The 27,307-nt window shown below is 38.0% G+C and overlaps 5 protein-coding genes, 1 long non-coding RNA gene and 1 other non-coding gene across 10 annotated transcripts; 5 read left to right on the forward strand and 2 right to left on the reverse strand.

Moving 5' to 3' along the window:
• Positions 1-529: 529 nt before the first annotated feature.
• Positions 530-4,395, reverse strand: LOC140785181 (uncharacterized). The gene is made up of 5 exons (XM_073132947.1): positions 4,150-4,395; positions 3,012-3,171; positions 2,020-2,380; positions 1,764-1,918; positions 530-789 (listed from the first exon to the last, which is right to left on the reverse strand). The coding sequence occupies exons 1-5, from the start codon at positions 4,190-4,192 to the stop codon at positions 678-680; spliced, it is 831 nt and encodes a 276-aa protein (XP_072989048.1). The 5' UTR covers positions 4,193-4,395; the 3' UTR covers positions 530-677.
• A 1,592-nt stretch (positions 4,396-5,987) lies between these two features.
• Positions 5,988-6,932, forward strand: LOC140784874 (aquaporin TIP3-1-like). Its single transcript, XM_073132474.1, has 3 exons — positions 5,988-6,120; positions 6,212-6,459; positions 6,549-6,932. The coding sequence occupies exons 1-3, from the start codon at positions 5,988-5,990 to the stop codon at positions 6,930-6,932; spliced, it is 765 nt and encodes a 254-aa protein (XP_072988575.1).
• Positions 6,933-8,285: 1,353 nt separating this feature from the next.
• Positions 8,286-8,388, forward strand: LOC140785375 (U6 spliceosomal RNA). The gene has a single exon (XR_012108432.1). It is a non-coding gene; the product is annotated as a U6 spliceosomal RNA (small nuclear RNA).
• On the forward strand, positions 8,301-9,240 carry LOC140784800 (uncharacterized). Of its 2 annotated transcripts, none has more exons than XR_012108317.1 (2): positions 8,301-8,652; positions 8,794-9,240. It is a non-coding gene; the product is annotated as an uncharacterized lncRNA (long non-coding RNA). The 2 variants fall into 2 exon arrangements; XR_012108316.1 differs by having other exon boundaries at positions 8,301-8,554.
• Positions 9,241-9,957: 717 nt separating this feature from the next.
• On the reverse strand, positions 9,958-13,662 carry LOC140783388 (uncharacterized). 2 transcript variants are annotated; one of them, XM_073130264.1, is made up of 7 exons: positions 13,473-13,662; positions 13,168-13,346; positions 12,216-12,433; positions 11,923-12,124; positions 11,759-11,844; positions 11,081-11,172; positions 9,958-10,427 (listed from the first exon to the last, which is right to left on the reverse strand). In XM_073130264.1, exons 2-7 carry the CDS (start codon positions 13,240-13,242, stop codon positions 10,165-10,167), a joined length of 936 nt encoding a protein of 311 aa, XP_072986365.1. In that variant the 5' UTR covers positions 13,243-13,346; positions 13,473-13,662; the 3' UTR covers positions 9,958-10,164. The 2 variants fall into 2 exon arrangements, with proteins under 2 accessions (XP_072986365.1, XP_072986364.1); XM_073130263.1 differs by having other exon boundaries at positions 13,462-13,662.
• Positions 13,663-15,773: 2,111 nt separating this feature from the next.
• Positions 15,774-16,900, forward strand: LOC140783322 (UPF0426 protein At1g28150, chloroplastic). 2 transcript variants are annotated; one of them, XM_073130180.1, is made up of 3 exons: positions 15,774-15,947; positions 16,059-16,202; positions 16,558-16,900. In XM_073130180.1, exons 1-3 carry the CDS (start codon positions 15,912-15,914, stop codon positions 16,744-16,746), a joined length of 369 nt encoding a protein of 122 aa, XP_072986281.1. In that variant the 5' UTR covers positions 15,774-15,911; the 3' UTR covers positions 16,747-16,900. The 2 variants fall into 2 exon arrangements, with proteins under 2 accessions (XP_072986281.1, XP_072986280.1); XM_073130179.1 differs by having other exon boundaries at positions 15,791-15,947; positions 16,035-16,202.
• A 5,248-nt stretch (positions 16,901-22,148) lies between these two features.
• Positions 22,149-26,189, forward strand: LOC140784899 (ABC transporter G family member 11-like). The gene is made up of 10 exons (XM_073132505.1): positions 22,149-22,806; positions 22,881-23,170; positions 23,288-23,459; positions 23,561-23,683; positions 23,771-23,899; positions 23,983-24,177; positions 24,352-24,438; positions 24,523-24,795; positions 25,454-25,561; positions 25,642-26,189. Exons 1-10 carry the CDS (start codon positions 22,420-22,422, stop codon positions 25,993-25,995), a joined length of 2,118 nt encoding a protein of 705 aa, XP_072988606.1. The 5' UTR covers positions 22,149-22,419; the 3' UTR covers positions 25,996-26,189.
• Positions 26,190-27,307: the final 1,118 nt, after the last annotated feature.

Here is a 27,307-nt window from a genome sequence, read left to right on the forward strand (position 1 = left end):
TCATACTCATATATACACAGAATGAAGAATATATGTGAACTGTTTATAATTAAGACTTTATTCGTATAAAAATGAGGAGAAGTGTAAGAACTACGAAGTCCTCCAGGTGCTGTTAAAATGAGAACACGGAGCATTCCAACTAAACCGGTGCTGTTAAAATTTAAATTTTAAAAATGAAACTCTTCAATAATTTGAGCAAAATCCCGCAATTTGAATAAATCCTTGTTTAATTTCAAATCTTACGAACAATCTCCGTTCAAAACAACGAATCCTAAAAGCAACCTTTCACAAGGACTCCGTAGGCAGAATCTGCAAAGGGTGACAAGTTTCTTAGCATCATTTTGCGACTGCATTCTAGTTATACATTTCAGTACTTAAAACTACGATAGAATTTTCTTTTTCTATTTGTTCACAATAGAGAATAGTATTTTGATCAGCAGCACAGGAATTAGAATATCATCAAATCCAAAAAAATGAATCCATTGGAAGTATGAAGGAGACACAGAAAAAAGTTTTAAGAATACCAAGATAATGAAGTGTTCCAAATGCATTATATGAACTAATAGCTCGCTAGCTTTTAAAACCTTCATTTGACATATACGAACCCTTTCTGATAGATTCTCAAAAGTTACGCAGGAAATATGGGGATCAATCATCCATAAACCTAATGATGAAATTTACATTTTCTTCCACAAATTGATGATTCCATCAGCAAAAGACTTCAAGTTCCCCCAAAAGTTTGCCGCCGGCGGTGAAGATTCTCCATGTTCATACTTAGATGGTTGTTCACTGAACAAAGAAAAACAGTGAACTGACATTTCAGCACATAATCATATGCATACCAGAAGGGCAAGGAGAAGTCTAATAACACAGAAGAAAAGAATGTTATTGATTAGAATAAAAGCATGTCATCAGATAGATTTTTAAGGAACTGTAGTAAGTGCAGCACCAGCACAAAGCAGATTTCTTCACTAACCTAACAGACATAAATGAAAAATAACAAAAAGAGCATGAGATTTGTGATGAATAAGATAACCAGAATAAAGTCTGAGAAAACTATTTCAATGTACAACAGGTCATAAAATTATGAATCCAGCTTAACGCACACTAGGTCATTGTAAGTTACCTTATCAACTAAGGGTTAACTATTAGCTCTCCGATGACTTGGTCATAACAATTAAATTCCTTGACTTGCAAGAAGCCCGTTATAAGCTGATTTGTGTTAGTTCTTATTATCTCATTGTAAGCTTTCTGGTTTTAGTTAAGTTTCACTGGAAGGGTTATACATGGATCAGATGTTATTACTACAGGAACCCAGGAAAGCAAAACATTTAGAAAATCTGCGAATATTTGATCAATAGATTGATTTATATATGTATTTGCTAAGGGCATTTCTACATCAAAAGGAAAGGTTACTAACTAATACAACCTTCAAGAAGAAATTCAGACCTTGATTAGTTGGAGAAGAGAAAACAGCACAATTGTGTGCTTCCTGCCATGGACATAATGTTTATTTTGGAAGAAACAAGGAAATCTTTTGCGGTACATGACCCATAATAGCAGCTTCTTCTAAACCTAATAGGAAGACAGCATTGAGGCTCATGCAAGCTAGGGGCTTAATTCAGTGGATGTATAAATCATAGCTTATCTAAGTTCTTAACTGGTGTCTGCATTATTCAATTATAACAAAAGGCCAAGACAACTGGTTGCTTATACGAGAAAATAAAGCAGTAACTAAAAATATGTGATGTGAACTAGCCTACCTGTACTGTTCATCTAATTTGGAAACTTTGTCACTTTCCATTTGTCCAACTTCCTTTTGGGCATTCTTGTCCTGTAGAATTTCAGTAGCACTCATATCTGTCCTGATTTCTGTTTCTCCCGAAGGAGAACTTGAAGTGTCTTGTGCTGTTTCAGCCTGCAAAAGTGCAAAGAAATCAATATTAACAGCATTTACCACAATAACAAATAGATCATAATACCAACAGAAAGAACAGACAGTTTTGGAAAACCATTAACCTGTTCTGAACAGACAGTTGATGCATTGGACTTCTGAACTCTCATGGACTCGCCATGATTCTGTCCTTCCACTTTTGCAAGTTTTAATGATGGATCTTCATCTATTTCTATTTTCCCAACTACTTCCATAGTTGGAGCCTTTTTTCTACTTGAAAAAGAAGATTCCTCTTTGGCATCAGAACTTAAGTAATTCACTTTCTTTGTTTTGTCAAGTTGAATTGTCTCAGACTTGTTTGAAGGGGACATTTTACAATTGTATTCCAATTCCTGCACCATCTCGCGTACAGTATAAAATGATCCTCCAACCTCTTGTTGAACGGCGGAAGCTGTTGGGAACTTTCCTTCATGTGAGGCTCTATACCTGCATCATAAGTGAACCTTCCAGCAGTAAGATTCTCCTATCACAGAAAGCAAGTTTATATATCTATGAATACTCCCTTATTACAAAATCATGATAATATATCATAAATCATATATAAGTGTTCTGGAGTGAGCAAAAGGATGTTAAAGAAACTTGCATAAACTTGGTTTGCCGAAAACATATGAGTTTGATGCAAAATTTGATCTAACTTGCCCTTAAAGTCCACTGAGTTGTATTACACAGGCTAAAGTAGCTATAGCAATTTCAACAATCTGATACTTGTTTGATGCAAAGAACAATTTAACAATCTGATACCTACTCTCAACTATATTCCAACAAAGCAACCTTAATTGATGCCAAGATCCTATGAGGAACAAATTTAATTTGGTTAAATTTGTAATCATTACTATCTTATTGTTTGTAAAATTGTTAAATCTACATGACGTGCATCCATAAATACAACACAAATATATGATATATATGAGTGTGTGTCGGTTGCACTAAATAAAAATAAAACTTTTGTAGCAATTGAGTACACCTCCTGTCCTCAAAATCCAAGATAAGCCATCTTGAGATGGGAAAACTTAATTGATATATTAAAGAATGGAAGTCTCCAGGAGATTGATCTTACTTTTCGACAAAGACCTCTACCAAAGCACGTCTTGCCTGCTTTGAAATTCTCTTCTGGCCTTTTTGTGGTTTAAATGAGTCAGCTGGTACAGAAGCAGCATATGATTTCCCTCGCCTCCAAGGGTCCGATCTAAATATAGTTTTTGAGATGCCAACAAACACTGTGAAATGTAAAGTAAAAAAGGGTTAAGTTCCACCAAGAAAAAGAAGAAATTACTGAGTACAATTAAATAATACATCATCTGGACAACATGCTATTTGTGTTATTGACATAAAAAAAAAAAAAACCTTATTTACTTGCACATTGAAAAAGTGGTGGAAAAGGTATGATGTTATTGCAAATGATGCCTGTTGACCAATAGATAGCATAGGATTCATTAGGACCAGATAACAGCTCTTAAGATATTAAACAACTATAATTGACCACAAGGAAAAGGAAATGGTTCTATATCTCTGTGATGATGTAAAGGATAGAATGTCGCACTCAATTTCGGGATTCCATTCCAACAATTATTTAGGACATTGAGTCCAAGTAAAAGTATTTTTTTCTTAAAAGAAAAAGAAAAGGGCACCTTCAAACCAATCTATGTAGGAAGTATAGCATCTAGGCTCAATGAAACACAAAAAAGAAGGCACCTTAAACCAATCTATATTAGAGCATACTAAATCAACTAAAGAAACATAAAATCACCTTAGGACAAATCTATGTAGGAATTAGAGCATAGCAGACTCAATAGAACAGAGGCTATGCGCAATAACTATGGATAATAGTGGATACGGCTACTGGTGATTAAGGTTTCAACTTTGAACCCAAGAGCTCATTAATTCCAACGTGAACCAACTCTAATACCATCACAACAAAATCAATAAGAAGGATAAACCAACAAAAGATGGCACCCATTTCAGCTTGAAACGATCATAACATATAGCCTTTACAATTGGCAATGCTATTATCCACTTATTTCGGCTAGGTTACTATCATCATACCTCACTAACTACCGCAAAGAGTTACATAGAGGATTCGACAAACCCAAGATACAAAATTTATACCACCCAGTAAAAAGATTACTTCTTTCGAAAACTTTATTAAATATTCCGACATGAACGATCATATAAGGAGGAGAGAGAAGAAAGGTTACCCCTTTTGGAGTTCAGAGAGGAGAATCGCGACAAGGCTTGCATCTGTGCTCGATTTGGGTATTCATAAGCTCGAATCCACGAGGGCAGGGATTAGAATTCCAGGGAAGAGAGATTTAGAAGAGAGCTAGAAGCCATCCTCTGTTTAATCTCCAGCCTCAGTGGCTGTTCGAGGAGAGAAGAACGCAGGAGGGGGAAGTCGAGGTTTTAGGTTTGGAGGAGGAGGAGAGTTTTTTACGAGCACCGATACGTTAGACACAGAATTTAGACTTTATAAATGTTATGTGGGACCATGCAGTGAAACGGACCAAATAGAAAGTGGGTGTACATCAAAAGAGTGGAGCATCGGGTGCGGAATTCAGACATCTATTGGGCCAGAATTGGGCCCATGGTATTAGATGGGCCTTTGTTTGTATCTTGCCAAAGCCCACACATTGTACTCAGTTGCCCCACATATATTTCTCATCAAAGGCCCAACGTGCCCATAATATTTGTATCTAAACGGCTAAACCTATTGTACTAAAACTTAAAATCTAATTTAATTCAACAACTTAAATTACCATGTAAAGATAGAGTCTTCTTATTAAATTAAATTAGATTTAAAATTTAGTGCAATAGATTTTTCCCCTCTCAAATTAAGGGCTTCTCCTCGCCACTATCGCTAGCGGCGAGGGAGAGGCTCTCCACTCCTCTAGCCCGCGAGGTTTAGGGGAAGTAAAGGCATTTCCTTTCATTATACCATTGATCCTAGTCTATCTCTTCTCCATCTCCTATCCTTTCTCTCTTTTTTCTATTGTGTTCTTTTCCTACCCTCGCCTCTTTCTCCCATCGCATAGCTGGCCTTGCCCTCTCATTCTCGACATGATGGCATCATAGCATTGCCCTACTTAGTCTTGCGTTTGTAGATGCCAAATTTGCATGGTTGCATCGGAGGTGGAGCCTAAGTTTTACCATCCGTGTACCTCCTTATGGCTTGAGTTGGACTAATCTTGGTCGCTTGAGACTTCCTTCAGTACCGTGGACTAAACTTGGCCTGACATCTTGCAAACTATCTCTTCCAAAGTCATCCCCAGTAATATATAATCCAGCACCCCTCCCACACTAGTAGCATGATTTGGCATTCAATCTATTAGCTTATCTTGCACTACTTTAAGTTATTATTTCATTGAACTCCACTTTCTAACCATTTCTAGAAATAAATAAAAATGGTCGACATAATTATATTTGAATATTACTCTTTTACTTTATGGGATTAAACTATGATAATCTATATCCATTATGCTATAATCATTATAGTTATACATTTAATTCGCCGGTAGATGTTGGAATTAATATTAATTTAAATAAATTTTTACTATAACGCCATACGTGCTCATTGTGATTTGTTAGATTTTTTTGGGGAGAATTGGGCTATATATTGAGGATGACTAATCTCATCACCCAACCAATAATTAGCCTATATAATTATAATTAAAGGGGGGGAAAAGAAAGCCATGCATGCATGCCTTTCTCTCGAAGCATTTCCTAGGACTATGAGGAGTTCGAGATAAGAACACAGGCAGGAGTGGACAAGCGGTTCTGGCCATCTCAGCATCTCTCAACGTGCCACTCCCTTCACCCCTTCCTCCCACACGTGTCCCACTCCCACCTTACCACCTTCCCTATTATAACCCTCCAAGTCTAAGGCCAATTCAACCGCATACTAAATCCCTTACCAAGAACCCAGAGAGAGAGAGATCCAGAGAAGAAGAAAGTCTCCATTCTACTACTAGTCCAGTTTAATTAGTAACCCCCATATAATTATATATTATACATATAAACATAAACGCAAGCTCCAGCCATGCCGCCTCGCCGCTTCGCTTTCCGACGCACCGAAGATGCCGTCCACCCCGACACCATGCGCGCCGCTCTCTCCGAGTTCATCGCCACCGCCATCTTTGTCTTCGCCGCTGAAGGATCCGTCCTCGCCCTCGGTACCTAAGCTACATGCAAGATTCCTACTTGCATATCTATTTGTATATTCCCTACAAATTAATTAATTAAACAGTACATGCATGCATGCAGAAAAGCTCTATAAGGACACGTCCACCGCCGGTGGACTAGTGGTGGTGGCCTTGGCCCATGCTCTCGCCTTCTTCGTCGCGGTCGCCATCGCCATCAACATATCCGGCGGCCACGTCAACCCTGCTATCACCTTTGGCGCGCTCGTCGGCGGCCGTATCTCCGTCATCCGCGCCATCTACTATTGGGCCGCTCAGCTTCTCGGCGCCATCGTCGCTACCCTCCTCCTAAGGCTAACAACCGGAGGCATGGTAATTAACCACTCTCCTTCTCCTCCAAGATCTTCAAATATACAAACTAAGTAACAATTATGTACCCTTTGTTTTTGAAAACCACGCAGCGGCCGCCGGATTTCTCGCTGGCATCCGGGATCGGAGAGTGGCACGGCGTGTTGCTCGAGATCATCATGACGTTCGCTCTAATGTACACCTTCTACGCCACCGCGGTCGACCCGAAGCGAGGCCACATCGGCACGATCGCTCCCCTCGCCGTCGGTTTCATTGTCGGCGCCAACATCCTCGCCGGCGGCCCGTTCGATGGGGCGGCGATGAACCCGGCCCGGGCTTTTGGTCCGGCGCTGGTGGGGTGGCGGTGGAGGCACCACTGGATCTACTGGGTCGGCCCATTTGTGGGAGCTGGGCTTGCCGGGTTGGTCTACGAGTTCCTTCTGATCCCGGTGGAGACGCCGCTGGCTCATCAACCTTTGGCTCCTGAGGACTACTAATTCAAAGCTTGTGAGATGTGGATCTTTGATGCGTGTTTGTTTTGTTGGGTTGGGTGTTTGGTTGTTTGTTTGTTTATTATAGTGGAGTTGTAGATTGGTAAAATAACTAAGTGTTTATCGATCGATCAGCATGCAACGGCGTCCTTGTACAGTGTGTTTTGGTTGAAGAAATTGGAGTCAATAATGGATGGATGATGTAACATGTTGCAGTAAATGTTATATGCATTGCATGACATTTGTGCTATTTTATACTCCACAAGCTCAACTGGAGCAGTTCTCTTTTCTTTTTTACGGATAGATATAGCAGATGAGTTTAGTAATATTTTTTAAATTCAATTTTTTTTTTGTTATTAGTAATATTTAAAAGAGCAGATGTAAACTAACGAAGACAAGAGTGTTATATGCTCGTTAAATTTAAGTTTGAATTAAATGTTTGATAATCTACACTTAATAAAAAATTAAATTAAATATTTAACCATATATATATATATATATATAGAGAGAGAGAGAGAGAGAGAGAGAGAGAGAGAGAGAGAGAGAGAGAGAGAGCACCTTGTTTAGCAGATCGAGCAGGCATGTGTTCAACAAGCTGGCCTTAACTCAAAATTAATTTGGAACATGATCTAATTGATCAAGCTTCACTTATTCTAAATACTAGCTAAGCTTGAGTTGAGCTAGCTTTATTATTTAGACAACCCTATATTGATAATAGCTCGGTCGACCCTTAATTTCGAGCCTAATTAAAATTATTTGATCAATAAATAATTTTAAAACAAATTTAAGCCGGTTCGAATTAAAGTAAGCTTAGAATAAAGTTTAATTTAAAAATATAAATTAATGTAATAAAAATTTAGAACTAAAATCTAAGTAAAATACATATTATAATAGTAAATATTATTCATATTATATATATTTATATATATATATATAAATTATTTCCAGTTTTATTGAGCTTATTCGATCGAGCCGGTTTATAATTAAATTTGACTTGAAATTATTTTTTTGACTTGAAATTATTTTTGAGCCTATTTATGAAGCTCAATTCAACTTATTTCGAATTTAATTGACTATTATCGAGCCAATTTGTCATTTTAACAGCCCTAACGATATGCATTAGGCATTTATCCATATTTTTGATAGGCTCAGCCTATTATACGTGACCGCTTTATATCTCATGGGCTAATGTAGATTAAAATATTCTTAGCCCAACCCAAGTAACTATTGGGCGGACCCACGAGTAGAGCCCAAAAGCCCGGCCCGTCCAATAAATTCTCTCCTGGAATTCTTTAGTCCCATATCGACAATTCCTTTTACAATTATATGTTTATATACATGGAGTGGCATCTACAACTTGTCCCTTCGGGGACATCCGATAAAATTGGAACGATACAGAGAAGATTAGCATGGCCCCTGCGCAAGGATGACACGCACAAATCGAGAAATGGTCCAAATTTTTTTTCCCATCCCCCGATTTCATCTTTTGCTTCGCCTTCCCTTCGATTAGGTCTTTCGCTTCACAGCCTTGTCTTAGATTTAGGGTCTTTGGCTCTCCTCAATTGGGGCTTTCCACCTTCTCTTCGCAAGTATTGCATCGTTCAGTTTACCGCTTCGCAGCCTTGAATGCAAGTATTTCATTCATACAGAGTACCACCTTCTTTTTCTCCATAATCTGCTGCCAATTGAGGCCATCCAGCTTTTTGTGTACTCTATATTTTATAAGGTTCTTCTAGTTGATCATATGCTTGATATTGTTATGTAAAGCTCTCTTCAGGAAGCAATGTAGCTGAAATCTACTATAACCTTCCTTCTCATTAACCAGAATATCTTGAAGATCATTAATTAGTTGTGCTGTGTGTGACAGGATCTGCTTAGAATTTGAATCTGTTCCATCCACAAGAATAGACTATGCATGGCAAAGATCTCCATCGCCTGGGCATGTCTGGCGGATAATTTCACAGTCCAATCGGAACAATGTTGGGTAGATACTGAAAAATGATAAAGAACAACATAAAGTGGAATAGTGGATCACAAGCTATATGATGGGGAATAAATATGCTGGAATGCTAGTTTATTTCATAAATCATGTTCATATTGTAAATTATTTAGACTATTGTCTTTTTTTATCGTCTACGAATGTGGCTGGTGTTAATGCTGCGGCCAGTATCAAAGATCAAAGCCTTCACAAGATCCATGTATCAAAAGTTTATCATTTGCAATAACTTTTTTTTTTGTGTGTGTGTGTGTGTGTGTGTGGATAAAGCTCATCATTTTATTACTTGGCAATGAAATAGAATGAGAAATTTGTTTACTTCTTAATCTAAGAATGCGACTGATCTTAATGCTGTATAAGATATCAAATGCTCAGAAGGTGCAATTATGGATAGTTTGCCATGTGACTTATATGGAAGTAGAAATGGAGAGAGGAAGTACTATTGTTTGAATGACCTACCTCCTAAAGCCCTTTCAGCAGAGGTCTACATCCTTACTGTGGTCTTCTAAATATATTCTGTCTCTCGGTCTCCTGCTTCCACTAGCCTGGATCAATGTTAAGAGGTTGTAAATTTTGATTGAAGAAAGTATGAAACTTCTGTATCTCCTGGTGCCTTTCTGAATGACACCCTAACTTATTTATCATGTGGAAGGCTTAAATTCTGTTTATTTGAATGACACCCTAACCATTTGAGGTGAAATCTGACTGAGATATTGTGGTAGAGAAACAAGCAAGAATAAAGTGTTACATTAACATCCAATGTGTGTTTGCAAGATTATGCAAACCAATAGTTCCCCAGATTTAGCTAAAGAACTTGTGCTACTAGTTATTTGGTAATGGAAGGTCAGACATATATTGTTGACAAACTTATGTTGTTAACTGTAGATATTTGTAAACTCTCTATCTACATGTGATAAATATAATTCAATACTACAACATTCTTCAATATTGTTTGTTTCTATGGTAAATTCCGTTAATGTTTAGAGCAAATCGGTCATATACAAGCCGCTAAAAAACAAGTAAGACCCAATAGTATTATCTAAAGGTTATTTTACCTTCTCCAGCAGAATGAGATCAAAATGAGTATGTTAACGAAAATACAACAGGAATAAGTCACAAATAGAATTATGGACCATGCGAAGAATTTATCTCAAATCAACTGCAGCTTCAAAACCTAAATCTGTTTAAAATCATTCTTTACAATTTAGCCAACCTTAATACATACACACTTTCGGCTGTTATTCATCTGGAGTGACTCTTGAAATAGTTGAAGTCATGTTGTTCTACCCCAAGCTGCTTCAGCCAAGAGTCTGCAGAATTAAAGAGAGAAGCAACCCTTTCATGGTCTCCAGTTTCAGTATTCATCCAAAGGCTCCCCTGCATTTTGTATGTCGCCAGACCAAATGGAGGAAGAGAGACTCTTCTGCCCTTCAGCTGAGGTATCCTCCCATGTCTCCCATTGTTAGAATAAGATGAACTATTTGTCACATTACCAGGCATATAATCTGCAAGAACATAATGCACATGATTACCGTCAACATTTGATGCTTTAATAAGTTAAGAAGCAATGCAAGCAGATCTGAGAATAATTATGATTTCAATCTTCCAACAAAATATTTGTGAGACATCCACAGAAGTTGAAGAAAATGGATCATTAGACAGTTTGGCTTCTGTTAGGAACATCTCTGACATAATTTAATTTCAAATAAAAAATTGAAGAGTGAATTTGCTTTTGGATGACATTTTTTACTTGGTCTAGATTATATTTATATGATGAAAATGGATAATAGTATAAGTCAAGCTCAAGACTCGAGTACTTTCCCATGCAATCGAGCAACTCAATCAAATAAATGTTGGCAGCTAAACTTCAATCTAGTACAATAGCAAGATTTCCATAATGCTTCTGCTTATGTTAAAGAGTGTTTAGTTAGAAAAGCCATATTTAAAGATTGCGCGGTGAACAAGTTTCTAAAGATAACATGAAAATAATGAAAGGACCAAAATAGGAAACTTAGATAAGTTACTTCTTAGGAAGACCGACAAAAGTTTAGCACACGTTACCGCATTCCATAAGACAAGAAAAACAAGTTGAATATTGTCGCTGAAGATCTGAGGATGTTTCTGCATGTCTAACTCCTACAACATCATAGGAGCATACCTTGAAAAGATGGGGAGATAGCATGGTAAGTAAGGAAGCATGCTGACAGCTCCTTCACATTGCACCGGGCTGGAATATGATAGATAGGGTACCTAATGGACAAAATAGAAAAGAGTAGTTACAGAATCTAAAGAATGTTCACTCCAAGAGAACAATAAAAGAAGCAAGTAAATGAATAGAAACAGCAATCTTTGTTAAAGACCTTCTGAAATTTCTCGTAACATTAATAAGTAGGAAACTCAAATCCAATTTAAGCCTGGTTCTTGTTTGTCATTTTATGATCCAATGATTTCTCAGATCACGAATAACCAAGAATTCCCATATTTCAGTCATTAATTAAGAACGTTTACATTTTGTCATCCATCTAATTTGTCGTTTTATGATCCAATGATCTCTCAAATCATGAAGAACGTGAATGATCACATTAATTGTCGTTCTCATTGTCGTTTTATGATTCAATGTTTCTCAAATCATGAAGAACCCGACAATTCCCAGTTTCTGTCATCAATCTTGGAAGGATCAGATTTGCTTGATGTTCCGGTTTGTCGTTTATGATCCAATAATTTCCCAAATCCAGGCACTGTTTTCTAATCGGCCACGTAGAGATTGGTCGATTACTCTGATCATTTCCTTTTCTGAACTGAAAAGGGATATAAGATGTAGACAAATTTAGCATACCAGGCAACTGACATCCAACTAGCAGGTGAAAGCTCCACACTAGTAAGAGAAGTCAATCCTGGAAATCCCTGGGATAGCTCATACACCTTAAAAACCCAAAAAACAGAATCAGAAAACAGCTCACAAATGCTTTCTCCTTGCAATCAGTTGAGCTAAAAGCGCACCTTGTTCAGAAGAGGTACCCTTCCATGAGGAGGGCAGGTCTCAAAGAACTCAAAGGATAAGTGCCCAAGGTGTTCCCTACTCCCCTGAGAACCCTCTTGGTTATTGTCTGATTCCTCAGATGTGGAGCCCGACAGTGTAGACTGCTTCTCATGCTCATTGTGATCACTCCAGTCTTTTATCCTGCTATCTGCACCAGAGCTCCTGCACGAAGAACACAAAATTGTAGTAAACTTTAGTTCTCTTAGCTGAAGTTAAAAGATCATACTTCAAATATAAGGAACTGATCAACAACCTAGATACAGCAAAGGATTTGTTTGTATACAACTGGATGCCGGAAAGATATGGCACAAAGTATTGAACTACTGTCTCGCCGCTAGGAAAGAGAACATGAGAGCCAGCACCACAGGCACTCCATTCATAGAATTGGTCCCAGAGGTTTCTGAGATTGAAGAACTCAACAGTATCCAATCCAGGTGGTCGCCAGAAAGTGTTGGATGCATGATAGAATGGCTGCACCAACAAGTAACACTTTATACTCTAGAATTTATAATAACCATCAGAGAATGGCATTTAAATTGAATTTGATTCAACCAACTTCTGCCAACGAATGTATAAATTTTAAATAGGAGATTGGTGGAAAGGAGAAAGACAGCTACTCTTTCCAAAAGATCAATGAAGATCACAGGGGAACCCAAGAAAATACTGAACATGCAAGAAGGGAAAGTTACCATCTTTTTCTAAGTCTACACCTAACCATTGCAACCAATTACATTTTATGGTTTCCAAAAGAGGAAGATTATCTTCAAAGAGACAACAATGTGAGTTTCCATCTACCAGCACAGGAAGGAAAATGCAAATGCAAGTGTGATATTACTGCAAAACACCCAATTCCCAACCATGTCCACCCATTAATCCTTCCATCTTTATCAATGTCCACTCCAAATATCCAACACATACACAGCAAAAAAAAAGAAAAGAAAAACAATGTATAGTAAGAAGGGAAAATAAAAATAAAAATAAACTATGCGATGTGTATTCAAATGATTCAGAAGTAGATCTACCAAAGTGAAATAGAAAAAGAGAAGAAGAAGAAGAAAAGAATGATGATCAACTGCCGTATCAAAGAGAAAAGGAAAAGAAACACGAGGAGAACAAAAGAAGGAAAAGAGAGAAGGATTAAAAGAAAAAGAAAAAGAACAAGAACAACAACAAAAAAAGACGATGGCTTTGGGAAAGAAGAACACCTTTGGAATGATTTGAGTCACCACAGAGGGTGTGGTGCAGTCCAAGAAGCACTGTAGATTGGAGTGCAGAACCATCTCTAATTCCTCCTAATATTCTCACTATCGCACTCCCCTCCCCGGCCCTTCAAAGATTCGAATATTCCAATCAAATGCTCTATCACTATCCTCTTCCCCACCACCTAAACCATCGTAAAAAACACTAAAGATCCAATCTTTTCCACCAAAACAAGCTAAATCAAGACGAAGAAGGCAAGAAGGAAATGGCTTCCGAGAATAGGAAGAGCTTCTATCCACCCGAGAAGAACCTTCACGTGTAAGTGCGAGTCCAGCGGGTAGCTACTAAGAATAACGCTCGTCCTCTTTAATCCCCACCCCCAGCCACTCTGATTTCCTTCTAGATTCTTCCCCTTTCTAAGCTTTATAACGTACTAGGAGTGTCGAAGGAGGAGGGGAGGGGAGGGGAGGGGAGAATAAGGCGAGTGAATAGAGAGAGGAGACTAAGACGAGGGAGGCGAATAAATGCGTAGTGGAACAAGAGACTTTCGACTTCGAGCGGTCGTTTGCCGCGTGGTGTGAAACGGCTTTCTTCCGTTTTGTCGGACTTGCGATATGCCAACACTCACAGCTCGCTTTCGTTTCAGATTACTCTTTTTTCCCTCATTAAATACATTTTTACTTCCTCTTATAACTAGAGACGTTTTGACCAAACTGAAAAGTGCGAATTAATTAACATTTTACTTATAAGATAATTCACAGATAAATTTAATATTTTCATATCAAATTAAATTTAATATTTTCACGAGGTTTCCAGTATACTAAGTTCATGCCTCAAGTAATTTCCTTTTGGTATTAATAAATTTTGATGATGATTGATTAGTTTAAAACTTTTAAAAGTGAAACTATTAAAATTTTCGTCCAACAAATTATCAAAATACTTAATAAATTACTCTTTTTTCTCAATCAATTTATCTAATAAATATTAATGAGCAATTTAATAATTTGGATGGGATTGTATTAAGCGAGAGGGAAACTCACTCTAACAGTATCACATTACTCAAAAAAAATATATAGAAATTGGTATAAAAAATTTGCATTTAATCCCGTTTTTTTATAATCAATTTGGAATTGGGAGTCAACGAAGGGGTTGACGTGGTCCGAATTGGGTTGAATGGTTTTGGTCTCGGAGAGTTCGGCGAGTCGAAAGGAGGACGTTTTGACAGTCAAAAACCGGATAAATAGCATTTAATTGAGAGGATGGAACTTTAGTGCTGAACAGTAGTGCTGGTGCAGCTCATCTTCATGTCGTTTAGTCCAATATATTGGGGGAAAGACAGCGAGTGTTAACTAAAAATCTTAGGATAAATTATAGTCCACTATCTTGTAGTTAGGAGCAATTTTATACTTACTCTTCTCTATTTTAAATTGTATTAATTTCGCCCAAAACAGTAGTAAGCTCACGGAATTCTCCGCCCACTGGATGGGTCCAAGAAGTGGTACGAAATCCAAATCTGGGAGCCTCAGGATCAGACTTCCATGTAGGCCTGGAAGAAGGAAGGGCCCATGAAGGAAGGGACTCGAACCCTCGTCTACATCACGCCGTTGCCCTGGTGCACAACGACGACTTGTGGCTCTCACGACCGTTGATCTCCTCCATCAGTGCAGCCGCTTCCTCCGATCAAATGTTTCCTGTCGTCGGACCGATCCCTCAAGGCTACCAGCTCCACCAGATGCTCCTCAAGTCCAGACTTCAACAATGCCCTCCTCTTGTTCAACGAAATGCCCCAAAGAAACTGCTTCTCCTCTTGGAACACCCTTCTGGACGCGCGTCTCAGATCAGCTCTTATCAGGTTTTGGTGACCTTGAGAATTCTGGGCATTTGCTCGATAAGATGCTCGAAAAAGATGTTCTGCTGTTTCGCTTGCAAGATTGTTTCGGCATCCCGAGTTGTCTGGATGGTGCTCTGTTCTGCCGATGATGTTGATTTAGCTAGAGTGCGACACTTATTTACAGGGTGATGTTATTTACAGAGAAAAAATATATTATTTTAAGTTTGAAGAACGAGATATAATTTAATAAAATTAGAAAGATAATTCAGACATTTTGATATCCACGGTGAGAAAAATTACTCCAAGAATTATTTTTTTTCTGATATCTTTTTCACCTTTTCCAGTAATTTGGATAGAAAATATAACAGTTGTAATAATATAAATAATAATTTAAGAGGTAGTTTGATTTTAAGGATAAAAATATTTGGTAATTTATAATTTACCTAAAAAATATAAAGAAATAAAACATACAATCTCAATTCTAGAATCCCGCTTAGACATGATAATCGAGCGGGCCGGGCCGGGTTCGGACCGGGTTAGAATAGTCTAGCCCGTTACCGCACGTTGGGCCGTGAGAGATCGGGCCGGGCCAGCCCAACCCACCAATCACTCGGCCCAACCCATATTTCAGCTATTTTTAGAATTTTTACCAAATCAATTTCACACTATTCTATATTATAAAGAGATAAAATGATACCAAAAATAAATAAATAATTTGAAGGCTCATGCGGCAATTTGTAATTTACTAAAAAGAAAAGAAAAAGAAAAAGAAAAAGAAAGAAATAAAACATACAATCATTTCTAGAACCAGACCAGATAAGAAGCCAATTCGATTCAATCCACGAACTCCGTTAGAATCTGCAGGGCTGAAGCAAAACTGACGCCTTTGCCAGAAAACCATCCTCTACCGGACGCGGCATGGCTCTCCTCCTCACCTCAGTCACTCCTATCACGGTGAGAGTTCTCCTACTTCGGATTCCTTTTTTTTTTTTCTTTACAATTTTTCTCCTATTTATTCCACGGCATTTGACCCCAAATAAGGCGAAAAGATCCCTTCTTTTCCAGTGGGTGAAAAGTAGGAGGAATATGGATGGGTTTATTGGAAGAAGAAGAAGAACAAGAAGCCGAGTAGGAACTCCTGCTGGGAGAATCCAAGCCTTCTTTAACCCCTTCGAAGACCAACCACCCATCGTCAAAGATGCCCTCAAGGTAAAACATGTGCCTTTTCTTTGTTACACTTTATTTCTAAACCTCCAGTTCTTAGATTCCATTGGTTAGATTTGGATTGGCTTCTATAAGCACTTGAGGAGCTCGGGTTATTTGTGAAACGGGATTTAAACTTTATTCTAGTAATTATTCTCCTATAATTACCCAAAAAATGAGGCTGAATGATAGTCAATTCAATCAGTAGTAGGAGTTCGGTTTAACTGAGTTGTTTGGAATTAAAACCAATTCCATGAATCAAATTGATCTATATTTGGATCCAAAGGGTAGAAAATGAGGGGTAAAGTGCTAAGATGCAAGAATTTGTATGATCAAAATAACCTTTGTTCACCTTTCTTAGGAGCCTGTCGCATTCATGGGCGGTGTTTTTGCTGGTCTCTTGAGGCTTGATTTGAATGAGGATCCCCTCAAGGAGTGGGTCTCAAGGACAGTGGAAGCCTCCGGAATTGCCAAGGAGGGGCAGATTAGTGATGGGGAATCAGAGCAGGAAGGTGAAGGTGATGCGCCTCAGCAAATCGAGATTGAATGAGGTGCATCGGTTTGTTCTATTCGTGTATTCTCAATCATACACATCTTGTAACTGTAGTATAGGGGAGTGACTCAAGTCTGTAATCTTTTCTTTAGATGATAATTTATAGGATAGTACTTGAATTTACTTATATTATAATCATCTATTTACCAAAGTTGGGCACTTGACTGCAGTGAATTTAAGTGTCCTTTTCTCAGTCCATATATATCAGTTCAGGCACTTCTTGGAAATACTCAACTGTTAAAAGTGAAGTTCCATTATTGTCGAATCAAAATGAGATATGGTTATTGCCTTATTGGAAGTGTTGTGGAGATTTGGAGCTAATGCTAACAATAGGATGAACAAATTTTTTGGTTATGAATGAATTTTATTATTGAGTCATTTATTTAACTTCTTGTGCTTATCATTCATCTTATGGGAACTTCAAATAGAGTGAAGTGGAATTGAGTATTCCAGTTCTATTTAAATTTTAACGTCATCGTGAGTGTTGTTAGTGCTAGACTGCTTGTATTGAGGAATGTATGCTGATCGAGGATTCAAGAGCATATGCATTATGGAAGAACTATGAAGTGCTAGGTATATATAATTCATGTATTACATACACCATTCGATATTCAAACTTCAAAGTACTCTTTTTGTGAAAGGAAGACTGGCTTTAGAGATCCTTGAGCACAATGACTTATAATACTTGCTCTTCATGTATGCTCTTTATGAGCCTCGAGTTTTAAAAGGAACTAGATGATGTTGCCTTTTAACTATTTTGGCTGTTTGATTCAGCAACTGTAGCCTCTATAGTTTGTCCCACAAACCAGTTTTTAACTTTTATGAGCTTCCACTGAGAATTCCTTTTTTAAAAAAATTCTATTGATCATAAATATGTTTGTATCAGATTGGCATGCTTTATCAGTTCACCATCACTATAGAAAGTCCCCTTTTCAGATAGTTCTATTCTCATATGATGAAGACCCATAAATCTCCTCTCAAGGATTATGTTGCTTGCTTAATTCTCTGTGCTTTCTTCTCTCTGTGTTGGATTTCCCTTTCCTTTTGCAGAAGACATCTGAAATAGTAGATCAGCTTTACGTGTTGGTTTGCCTTCTTGTTACCCACTTGCAGAAATGCTTCTTGTAGACTCTCAATTCACTTCTCCCCAAAAGAATTGCGCATATAAGTAGCATGTTAAGTAACAACAACAATCAAGGAACTCTGACCTGATTCATCTAATCTATGGGTTTAGTTTTTTTGTAAGTAATTTTTATTTCGCAATTCATTTTCAAGATCTTTCAATGAAATTAGAGTGGCCTCTAGGGCATACTTGATGGCTGGATTTATTTTCTAGTGTCATAGAGTCTGAGTAATCTGCTTTCAAAGGTTTATACAGGTTTTCTTACGTGTATCAAATGGTTAGCATGCGTGCTAAGATTTATCATGTAAGTTTTGATAGATAACAAGTTGGAAAGCTATAAGCGTATTAGTGGGGATCTGCTAACGTGAATAAGGATGCAACTATGCAAGATCATTTAAGCTGCTCATTGATGATCATTTTCAGCTTGTTTGTAGGAATAATCAAGTTGGAACCTGGAAGTTGTTCCATGATTAGTTTATATTGTTTGGTGTAGTGAACTGATCCAAGAATGTCCATGTTGTTCCAACAAGAGCTTGAAACAGATCCCATAGAAACTGTACAAACTGGAATATTTGAAAATAATTTCTTTGATCTCCATACTGACCTGAGATTGGTAAAAAAAAATTCAGGTTTTGTTGCCACCAATCGAAATCATAAGATCATCGAGACTGTCACCTCATTAATGTCTTAAATTATTATAGATAAGCTTTATGCCATCCAATTCTGTGAAGGGTGTTTGTGAAATCAAATCTGAGCCATCAGCCATTCTTGCAACTAGAAAGTTCAATCTTCATCTCAGACAGACTGTTACACACTAAGTATCTCCCATGCCTTCTGTTTGCTCTCCAGAGTTCACACCACCTACGTTTTATCTGCATACTTTTTATGCTCTTCAAGATCAGTTAGATCATGCCAAAATTTCCATCTCTGAAGAGGAACCTTGGCCGTTATATATTTCAGCCAAGCTAGAGGATATCAAAAGCAACCAACTAGTGCACCTGCAGTCATGAGGAGTTCTTGCTTTCTGATGGTAGTCATTCTCGCAAGTGCCATCGCCAGCAGCAGCTCACTGGCGGAGAACGAGGCAGCCAACAGCGTCCCTGCAAGTTTAATCAAGGATCTGGGCAAGTTCCTCGCAGAAGCTGGCAGCATTTGGAGCTCCTCAGGTGTGAATGGTGTGGCAGGAGGGAGCGCAGTAGATGCAACAAATATGGAAGCTAAGTTGGAAGCCAGAGTAGACAAGGACACTACGAGGAATTCAGTTAAATGCTTCACTGAAGAGTTTTGTAAGAAGAAGAAGGTGATCTGCACCAAGAAGTGCAGCAAGACAGAGGGTGTTGGCATCGAACACATCAAAGGGAAGTGTGTTACTAAGTGCAGTAAATGCATTCCAACATGCTAAGTGTTCTTAGCCTTAATAAGATGTTCAAGGCCGGTCCTTTGTCTAGGGTAGTTTTTTCTTCTTAGTTCCCCTGTCCCTTTACTTCACTAGTCCTCTAGTAATGCAATGAAATAAAAGGATACTTCCTGCAAAAACTCCAACTGAATCTTGTTGTATGATCTGATGCTGTGGAATATAATCTGAGTGTCAATTCTAGGAGTTGATTAAATGTTATAGTTTTGTTGTATGTGTAACTGCACTGTTAGCGACTTCTAGAGTAAGAATAGTGAAAGTTTGCTTGAGAAAGCCAACGCTACCAGAATCTTGAAAAAGGTTTACTTTCTAAGTATACATCTCAATCTCTACCTGAGATCATATAGTATTCAGTTGCCATCTTTGTGGGTTATCAAAACAGATGGATCATCTATGAGGTGAACTAATTATTAAATTGCTGGTGGTTTAATGGAGCTTTCAGGAAGCTGAAGATGTACTGCTGCAAAGCATCCAGCTCTTTTTTGATACAAGTATTCTTTTTCCTTTTTGCCCCAATTGCAATCTTTGACCTCTTTTTTCTTGTATGGAATTCTTTTTACTAGACATGGTGATGTATGGTATATTGGTATAGCTGTTTGAACTTGACCTGTTTCTACTAGTTTGAACTTGAATTGAGCCTTCTTTTATTTCAGGTGGATTAGTGCAGAGTAGGAATATTGGTACAAAAGTCCTCTAAAAAATGAAGTATAAAGCAATGTAGCATGAGACAAAGAATAATACCCACACAGTTACATAGTGCCATACCACCATGAGCATAGTTGGAGTCTTGAAGACTGTCTATAAATGCACCTGCTCTTGTCTTAAATCACAGCCAGTGAAGTCAAACAGAGAGAGAGGTGATCTATGCACACAGCTGTCTTTTTGGATTTCAAGGGTAGATGCTAGTCCCTTTCATGATTTATGGATGGCATGGCATGTTTTCTGTTTTTTGCCAAGGAGACCAACAAAAAATGTGACAAAGGAGGAACCTTTAATCCATGCATTAACACCAATGGAGAAAGACATCAAGGTCTCCTACTTGGATTAGCATTTTAATCCACCACTCATACATTATATCAGTGAAACTAATTCATCTCAGTTATTTTGATACTTAGACTCTCTCTCTCTCTCTCTCTCTCTCTCTCTCTCTCTCTCTCTCTCTCTCTCTCTCTCTATATATATATATATATATATATATATATATATGTCGATTTTTTTATAGATAAATTGGTTCTTTCTCTTTGAATTATAGGGTTCGTAGGATATCCAATTTTGATGTGGAGAATTGGGTCAGCTAGAAGGCGGTGGTGTTGTGTGCTTCACTGAAAGAAATCTCTCACCAACATGCCTAGACACTGTTGTTGATTGGACAGAGCTTGTATAGATGCATGTATATACTCAAAAATAAATATAAAGTAGAGCTCCATTAATTCACTGCGGCAAGTTCTTGAATACTGTATATACAAACTAAAGGTGAATTCTTGCCTATGAAGTATGAACATTAGGAGATATAACAAGAAAATTAATGATGCCATTGCTATCAATATGAAAGGACGACTCAGGGAATTATCCATCAAAATTAATGGCCTTCTCCCTCAGTACGATTGGATCAATAAGCCTGTGTTTAGACGTGGAATACCCACAATTTTATTCTAGTACAACGAGGGCTATACTGGTTAGGTATCCAAACAGTAGGTTGTCTCAAAATTAGTTAACTAATTATACTATTGCCTTCTCCCTCTCTCTCCTCTCATCTCTTTATTATCTTGTCTATCCACTATAAAAAGTATTTTAGTCATTTACTCAAATAACTCTTACATTTTTTTTCTTCAATTAAGTATAATTATTATTAATATACTAGTTTACATCCAAATACTATAGTAACCTAAATCGGTTAAAGCAATGAGCATAGCTAAACAAATTTAAGAGTTATAAGTATTTATTTATTCCACACAAACCTAATTAATGTCGTTTGTCCCCTGGGAGAATTGTAACCAATAACTTTTGTATGGATTGTTAAAATTTGATTACTTGTATCTCATCAACTTTGATCTATATTGACCTCCTAAATTATGAAATATCTATCATCCATTGACGGTATTGATCAAAAACATCAAAAGACTAATGAACCCTTAGCTCTTTTTTTTAATAAAAAATAAGACTAATATGGTCCCTATACGTGTGCCACTTACATAATATTTTTTAACATAAAAATCTAATATATAACTAAAGGAATGGGCATTTCAAAAGTTTTCTTTATAATAAAAGAAATTAATAAAAACGTCTCTATAAAAATAGGCATCGGTTCGAGAGATCTAAGTGCAATTTTATATCCTTGACATATATTTGTTAACTAGAAAAGAAAAAAAAAATCTGATACTTCTTTCGGATGTAATAATTGATGTGCTATTATATTGCCGAACTAATTGCTGAAGAACTTCTTCATTTATGTGCTTTTTTCCTATCTTAATCATAGGCTCCTCAACTCCTAACTAAGAGAGAGAGAGAGAGAGAGAGAGAGAGAGAGAGAGAGAGAAGCAACGTCTGCTGTTTGCATTCATTGCACACCAACATCCACCAGCCTCCATTAATGTGATGAATCTATCCTTCCATTAAAGAACAAGAAAGAGATAAGCTAATGGCTATAGGAAACTGTGATCATACCCCAGCATCTTCCCCTCACTTCGTTCTCTATACTCCCCGATCTCGAGACTTTTGCTGGTTAAATTGTTTAGTAATCCCAGGAAGAAAAAGAAGTAAAAAATAATAGTAAAAGATAATAATAATAATAATAATAATAATAATAATAATAATAATAATGAAGTTTAGAAGTTATGATCCTCTTTGGTCCAGCAGTCACACCAAAAGCTAACCCCATCTGTTCCATTTGCATGCTTTCTCACAGTTCCTACTTCCTACCGCCTCGGTCAAACCCAAACCCAAGATTTCTCCTCCTCTTCAACTACAATATCTCTTCTACTACTAGTCCTTCTCACGCTTAGGTTCTTCTAGATGGGTAATCATCTCTTCGTCCTCTTTATATAACCCAACATATATGCATGACTTCCTTAACATGGTAGCATCGGTCGCACCTCTCTTTTAGTATCTTTTGCACCACTTTCCAACGGTAGGCATGAGGAGCGCCGCAGGGCAAGTGATTCTAGAAATGGAGGCGAACAAGCCGGCGGCGAACAGCATCGTAGTCGCGGGGCTGAGCCCGCTGAGTGAGACGCTGTGGAAGGAGACGACCAACACCGAGTTCATCGGTGACGTGTCGGCGAGGCTGACGTGGAAGGACCTGACGGTGACGGTGACACTGGGAAACGGCGAGACGCAGACGGTGCTGGAGGGGCTCACCGGGTACGCGGAGCCGGGGACTCTGACGGCGCTGATGGGACCGTCCGGCTCCGGGAAGTCCACCCTCCTCGACGCGCTCTCGAGCCGCCTCGCCACCAACGCGTTCCTCTCCGGGACCATCCTCATCAACGGGCGCAAGACCAAGCTCTCCTTTGGCACCGCGGTGAGCTCTTTGATCATGTCTACGTTGTTGTCGATCGTCTTCACGTACGTATGCTTCGATATGTATGTGATCAGGCGTACGTGACGCAAGACGATAACTTGATTGGAACGCTGACGGTGAGGGAGACCATATCGTACTCTGCCCGCCTCCGCCTGCCGGACAAGATGCCGTGGGACGAGAAGCGAGCGTTGGTGGAAGGGACGATCGTGGAGATGGGGCTGCAAGATTGCGCAGATACGGTGATTGGTAATTGGCATCTGAGAGGTATAAGTGGAGGTGAGAAGAGGAGGGTCAGCATTGCTCTTGAGATACTGATGAGGCCCAGATTGCTCTTCCTTGATGAGCCTACCAGTGGTCTTGATAGGTAATTTTTGCATACATTTTTCTTATTGCTTTTAGCTTCTAGTTCAATTGGATCTTTTTGTTGATGTGTTAACTTCATTGTATATATATATATATATATATATATTTATATTTGCAGTGCATCAGCTTTCTTTGTGACACAAACATTGAGGGCTTTGGCAAGAGGTGGGAGGACTGTGATAGCTTCAATCCACCAGCCAAGCAGTGAGGTCTTCGAATTGTTTGATAGCTTATATTTGCTCTCAGGAGGCAAGACTATTTACTTTGGGCAAGCTCGAGAATCGTATGAGGTATAATAAAAATATGTATGTACTTATGTAAGCTAGATTTTATCTTTGTTCTTTTATGATTCAACTAAGAGTTTCTTACACTCTCACTGCTTGATTTGTAGTTCTTTGCTCAAGCTGGCTTCCCTTGCCCATCTCTAAGGAACCCATCAGATCATTTCCTTAGGTGCGTAAACTCGGATTTCGACAAGGTGAAGGCTACTCTGAAAGGATCAATGAAAAGAAGGGTAAGTATAGATATATTTATATATACCTTCCAATCTGCAATTAAGGCTTCTATGAAAGGATCAATGATTTGTTTCTTTGTTCCCCAGTTTGAGAGGTCTGATGACCCTCTGGAGAAAATTACAACAGCAGAAGCTATCAGAAGACTGGTTGATTTCTACACTCATTCACAGTATTATTATGCAGCAAGACAGAAAGTGGATGAGATCTCCCAAGTCGTATGTATTATACTAGTAGTCTGTTCTAAATTGTGATAATAAGCTAAGTAGGACTAATATAGGATTATTTGTTTTGGTTGCAGAAAGGAACAATTTTGGACTCAGGAGGCAGTCAGGCCAGCTTTGGCATGCAGGCTTTTACCTTAACCAAGCGTTCGTTTGTTAATATGTCAAGGGATTTTGGTTATTACTGGTTGCGGCTTGTGATTTACCTTGTTGTAACCTTCTGCATTGGAACTATCTACTTCAATGTGGGAACTGGATACAGTGCCATTCTGGTACTTTACATACATCCTTGCAACTAATAGATAGATGCTCTGGATTTGCATACTCATCTTCTCGTCTAGCACCTAACTAATCACAAACATATTTGGATAGAATTGATGGATTGTCATCAATTCATCATATTGACGATCTAATGTACTCATTGTTACCTAATTTGTTATGTATAGGCTAGGGGTGCATGTGCTTCTTTTGTCTTTGGCTTCGTCACATTCATGTCGATTGGAGGATTTCCTTCATTTGTTGAAGATATGAAGGTTAGTTTTGAATTCTTTATATCCTGTAATCTAATATAAACATATTGAAACCTTGAGCTGAATTAGTATGTTTCATATTTGCAGGTTTTCCAAAGAGAGCGACTCAATGGGCACTATGGCGTCTTCGCATTTGTTCTCAGTAATACGCTTTCTGCGATGCCGTTTCTGATCTTGATAACCTTTGCATCAGGAACCATATGTTACTTCATGGTACACCTTCACCCAGGTTTCATGCATTACTTGTTCTTCGTCTTGTGCCTCTACGCCAGTGTTACTGTGGTTGAGAGCTTGATGATGGCCATAGCCAGTGTTGTTCCTAATTTCCTTATGGGAATCATCATAGGAGCTGGGATTCAGGTAAGAATTAAGTACTTTCCGCAATTAAATTTCACGTTAACAAGTACATTTGCAAATAATTTCAGAGTGCCTCTATGTGATTAATCACAGAGGGTCTGGCTGAAGCAGAAGAAGTTTGCATCAATTCTATGATCCAAACTCCTTACTCATTTATTTGTTGATGCAAATAATTGTTTTGTTCATACCTGAATCAGTTGGTAAGAGTACAAAAAGAGAAAATTTTGACAGGCCTGTCTCACACATACAGCAAATAAATTACCAAGTATAAATTTAGATCATCTCAAGTAACTCTTTAACAATTTTCTTTTACTTCCTCAACAGTTTGTGTAACTCTGACTCACTACACTAAAAAATCAAGATATCCAGAGTAGAAATTTCAGCGATTAAATTTGCATTCTTGATGTGGTTAAAGAAGTCTGAAATTTTCATATCTGAACTGAACCATGGTAGACCATAATCTTCAAGATCTTCTAATTAGGATACTAAGAGATAGTAAATAAACTCCGCACATTTCTCTCAACACTATCTCATTTTAAATTCTCCTCCACTGCTTTATGAAAACTTTTGCTGACTTAAGCTACAGAACATGCTTTCTTCATCATGATCATTTAACTTCATATGCTGAAAGGACATAATGATGTAATTGCTCTTTGAACAGGGAATATTCATGCTGGTTTCCGGATACTTTAGACTTCCAAATGACATCCCGAAACCATTCTGGCGATACCCTATGTCATATATCAGCTTCCATTTCTGGTCACTGCAGGTAAAATCATAAAACCGAATCCATATAAATCGCATTCATTCATCCTTCTTTAGTTATATTAACTATGTTTCCATCTACAGGGCCAGTATCAAAATGACCTGAAAGGACTGATATTTGATAATCAAACACCAGACCTTCCAAAGATTCCTGGAGAGTACATACTAGAAAATGTCTTCCAGATTGATGTGAACAGATCGAAATGGTGGGACTTGTCTGTCCTCTTCAGCATGATCATCATCTATCGTCTCCTCTTCTTCATCATGATCAAGATAAGTGAGGATGTAACCCCATGGATAAGAGGATACATTGCCAGACGAAGGCTGCAGAAGAAGCACACTAAGCAGTGGAGCACTTCGGTCGATCTCGCCAATAGGACTCCTTCGCTCAGGGCCTATGTTGTTGAAGCAGAACCATATTCTAGGGGTGATACATAAGAATGCCAATTCAAATTGTCCATAGGTATGCAACACTCAAAGTAATCAAGCTGCGGCATTACTTTTAAGCTTTAACTAAGTGCAATGTATATGGATGACTGGAGTAGAGTTTCTCTTTTATAATACAGAAATCATGAAACGCTACAAGGAAATTTGATACTTATATCTATCTACAGAATATGTGGAAACTGAAATTATTATTTTTTTGTTCTGTTTTTGTTTTCCTCTCTTGAATTAAATTTATGACACTGAGGAAAGATAGAAAGCAAAGAATAGTAGATAATTACTGTTATGAATGTAAAATATATAAAAAAAAAACTATTGTTCTCTAATGCCATGATAACTCACCAACTGCATTAAAAGTTTAATCCATTAAAAAATAGTATATTTTATATTCTAACAGTAACTATGGGTAGTTAAGAGAGAAATATCTCCTCTCTTTCGGTCATAGAGAACCATAAAGCATATTCTAGCTCGCGTTCTCATTCTTGCAGTGCAAAAAAGTTATTTTAATCTTGGTTCGCTGAAGGGTCACATGAACTGTGATGTTTGTATAGCCACAGTGAGATTTATACTACATTCAGGATAAGAAGAACAAAAGAGAAATTCATGTCACATGGAATCATTCAATACAAAGTTTTCTGTCGAAGAAGTAGGTGAATGCATCATCAAGACAAGTAGAATTTGGCCAAGATCAAAAGCGCCACTTTAATGCAAAGTGCTGTGATTCATATGTAAACATGAGTATATTGGTTGAACAGGATACCAACCATATGCTTTTTTTTCTCTTCCCCACCTCTTTAGTGTGATGGCCATGGGAGAGATGGGTTCATATAATTCTTCATATATAACCTTGTCATAGCACTGTTCTTCTATCTATTGCTGTAGTTGGTGAAAACAATTGAAGTTGAAGGCAAAACTAGACAAGATCAGTACACCATGTGGAATTTAATGCACCAGAGCTGGATTACTTGAGCTTTTACCACACACCAGTCTGGTGAAGTGTCAGAAATCTGCTGCTAGAAGTGCATATGATATCTCTAGAAGTTATTTTCTCCTTGATGTCTTCGTTATTGGTAACACTATTCTCTCCAGCTTCTTGGTATCAAATACTATGCTCATTGGGCCTGAGGAAGCTCACAAGCATCTCATTTACAATTGCATGACAGAGCTCTTCTTTGCTACAAATTATTGAGTTGTACTCTCACAAGGCAAACATGGGTAAAGATGGAGAAGCAGGATTTGGGATTTGAGTAAGTCCACATTTCATTTGAATAGTTTTTTCGGACCGCAAATGGTTTGCACTTTACCT

The sequence above is a fragment of the Typha latifolia genome, chromosome 3 (assembly GCF_019914945.1).
Source record: "Typha latifolia isolate L0001 chromosome 3, TyphaL0001v2, whole genome shotgun sequence".
Taxonomy (NCBI): domain Eukaryota; kingdom Viridiplantae; phylum Streptophyta; class Magnoliopsida; order Poales; family Typhaceae; genus Typha; species Typha latifolia.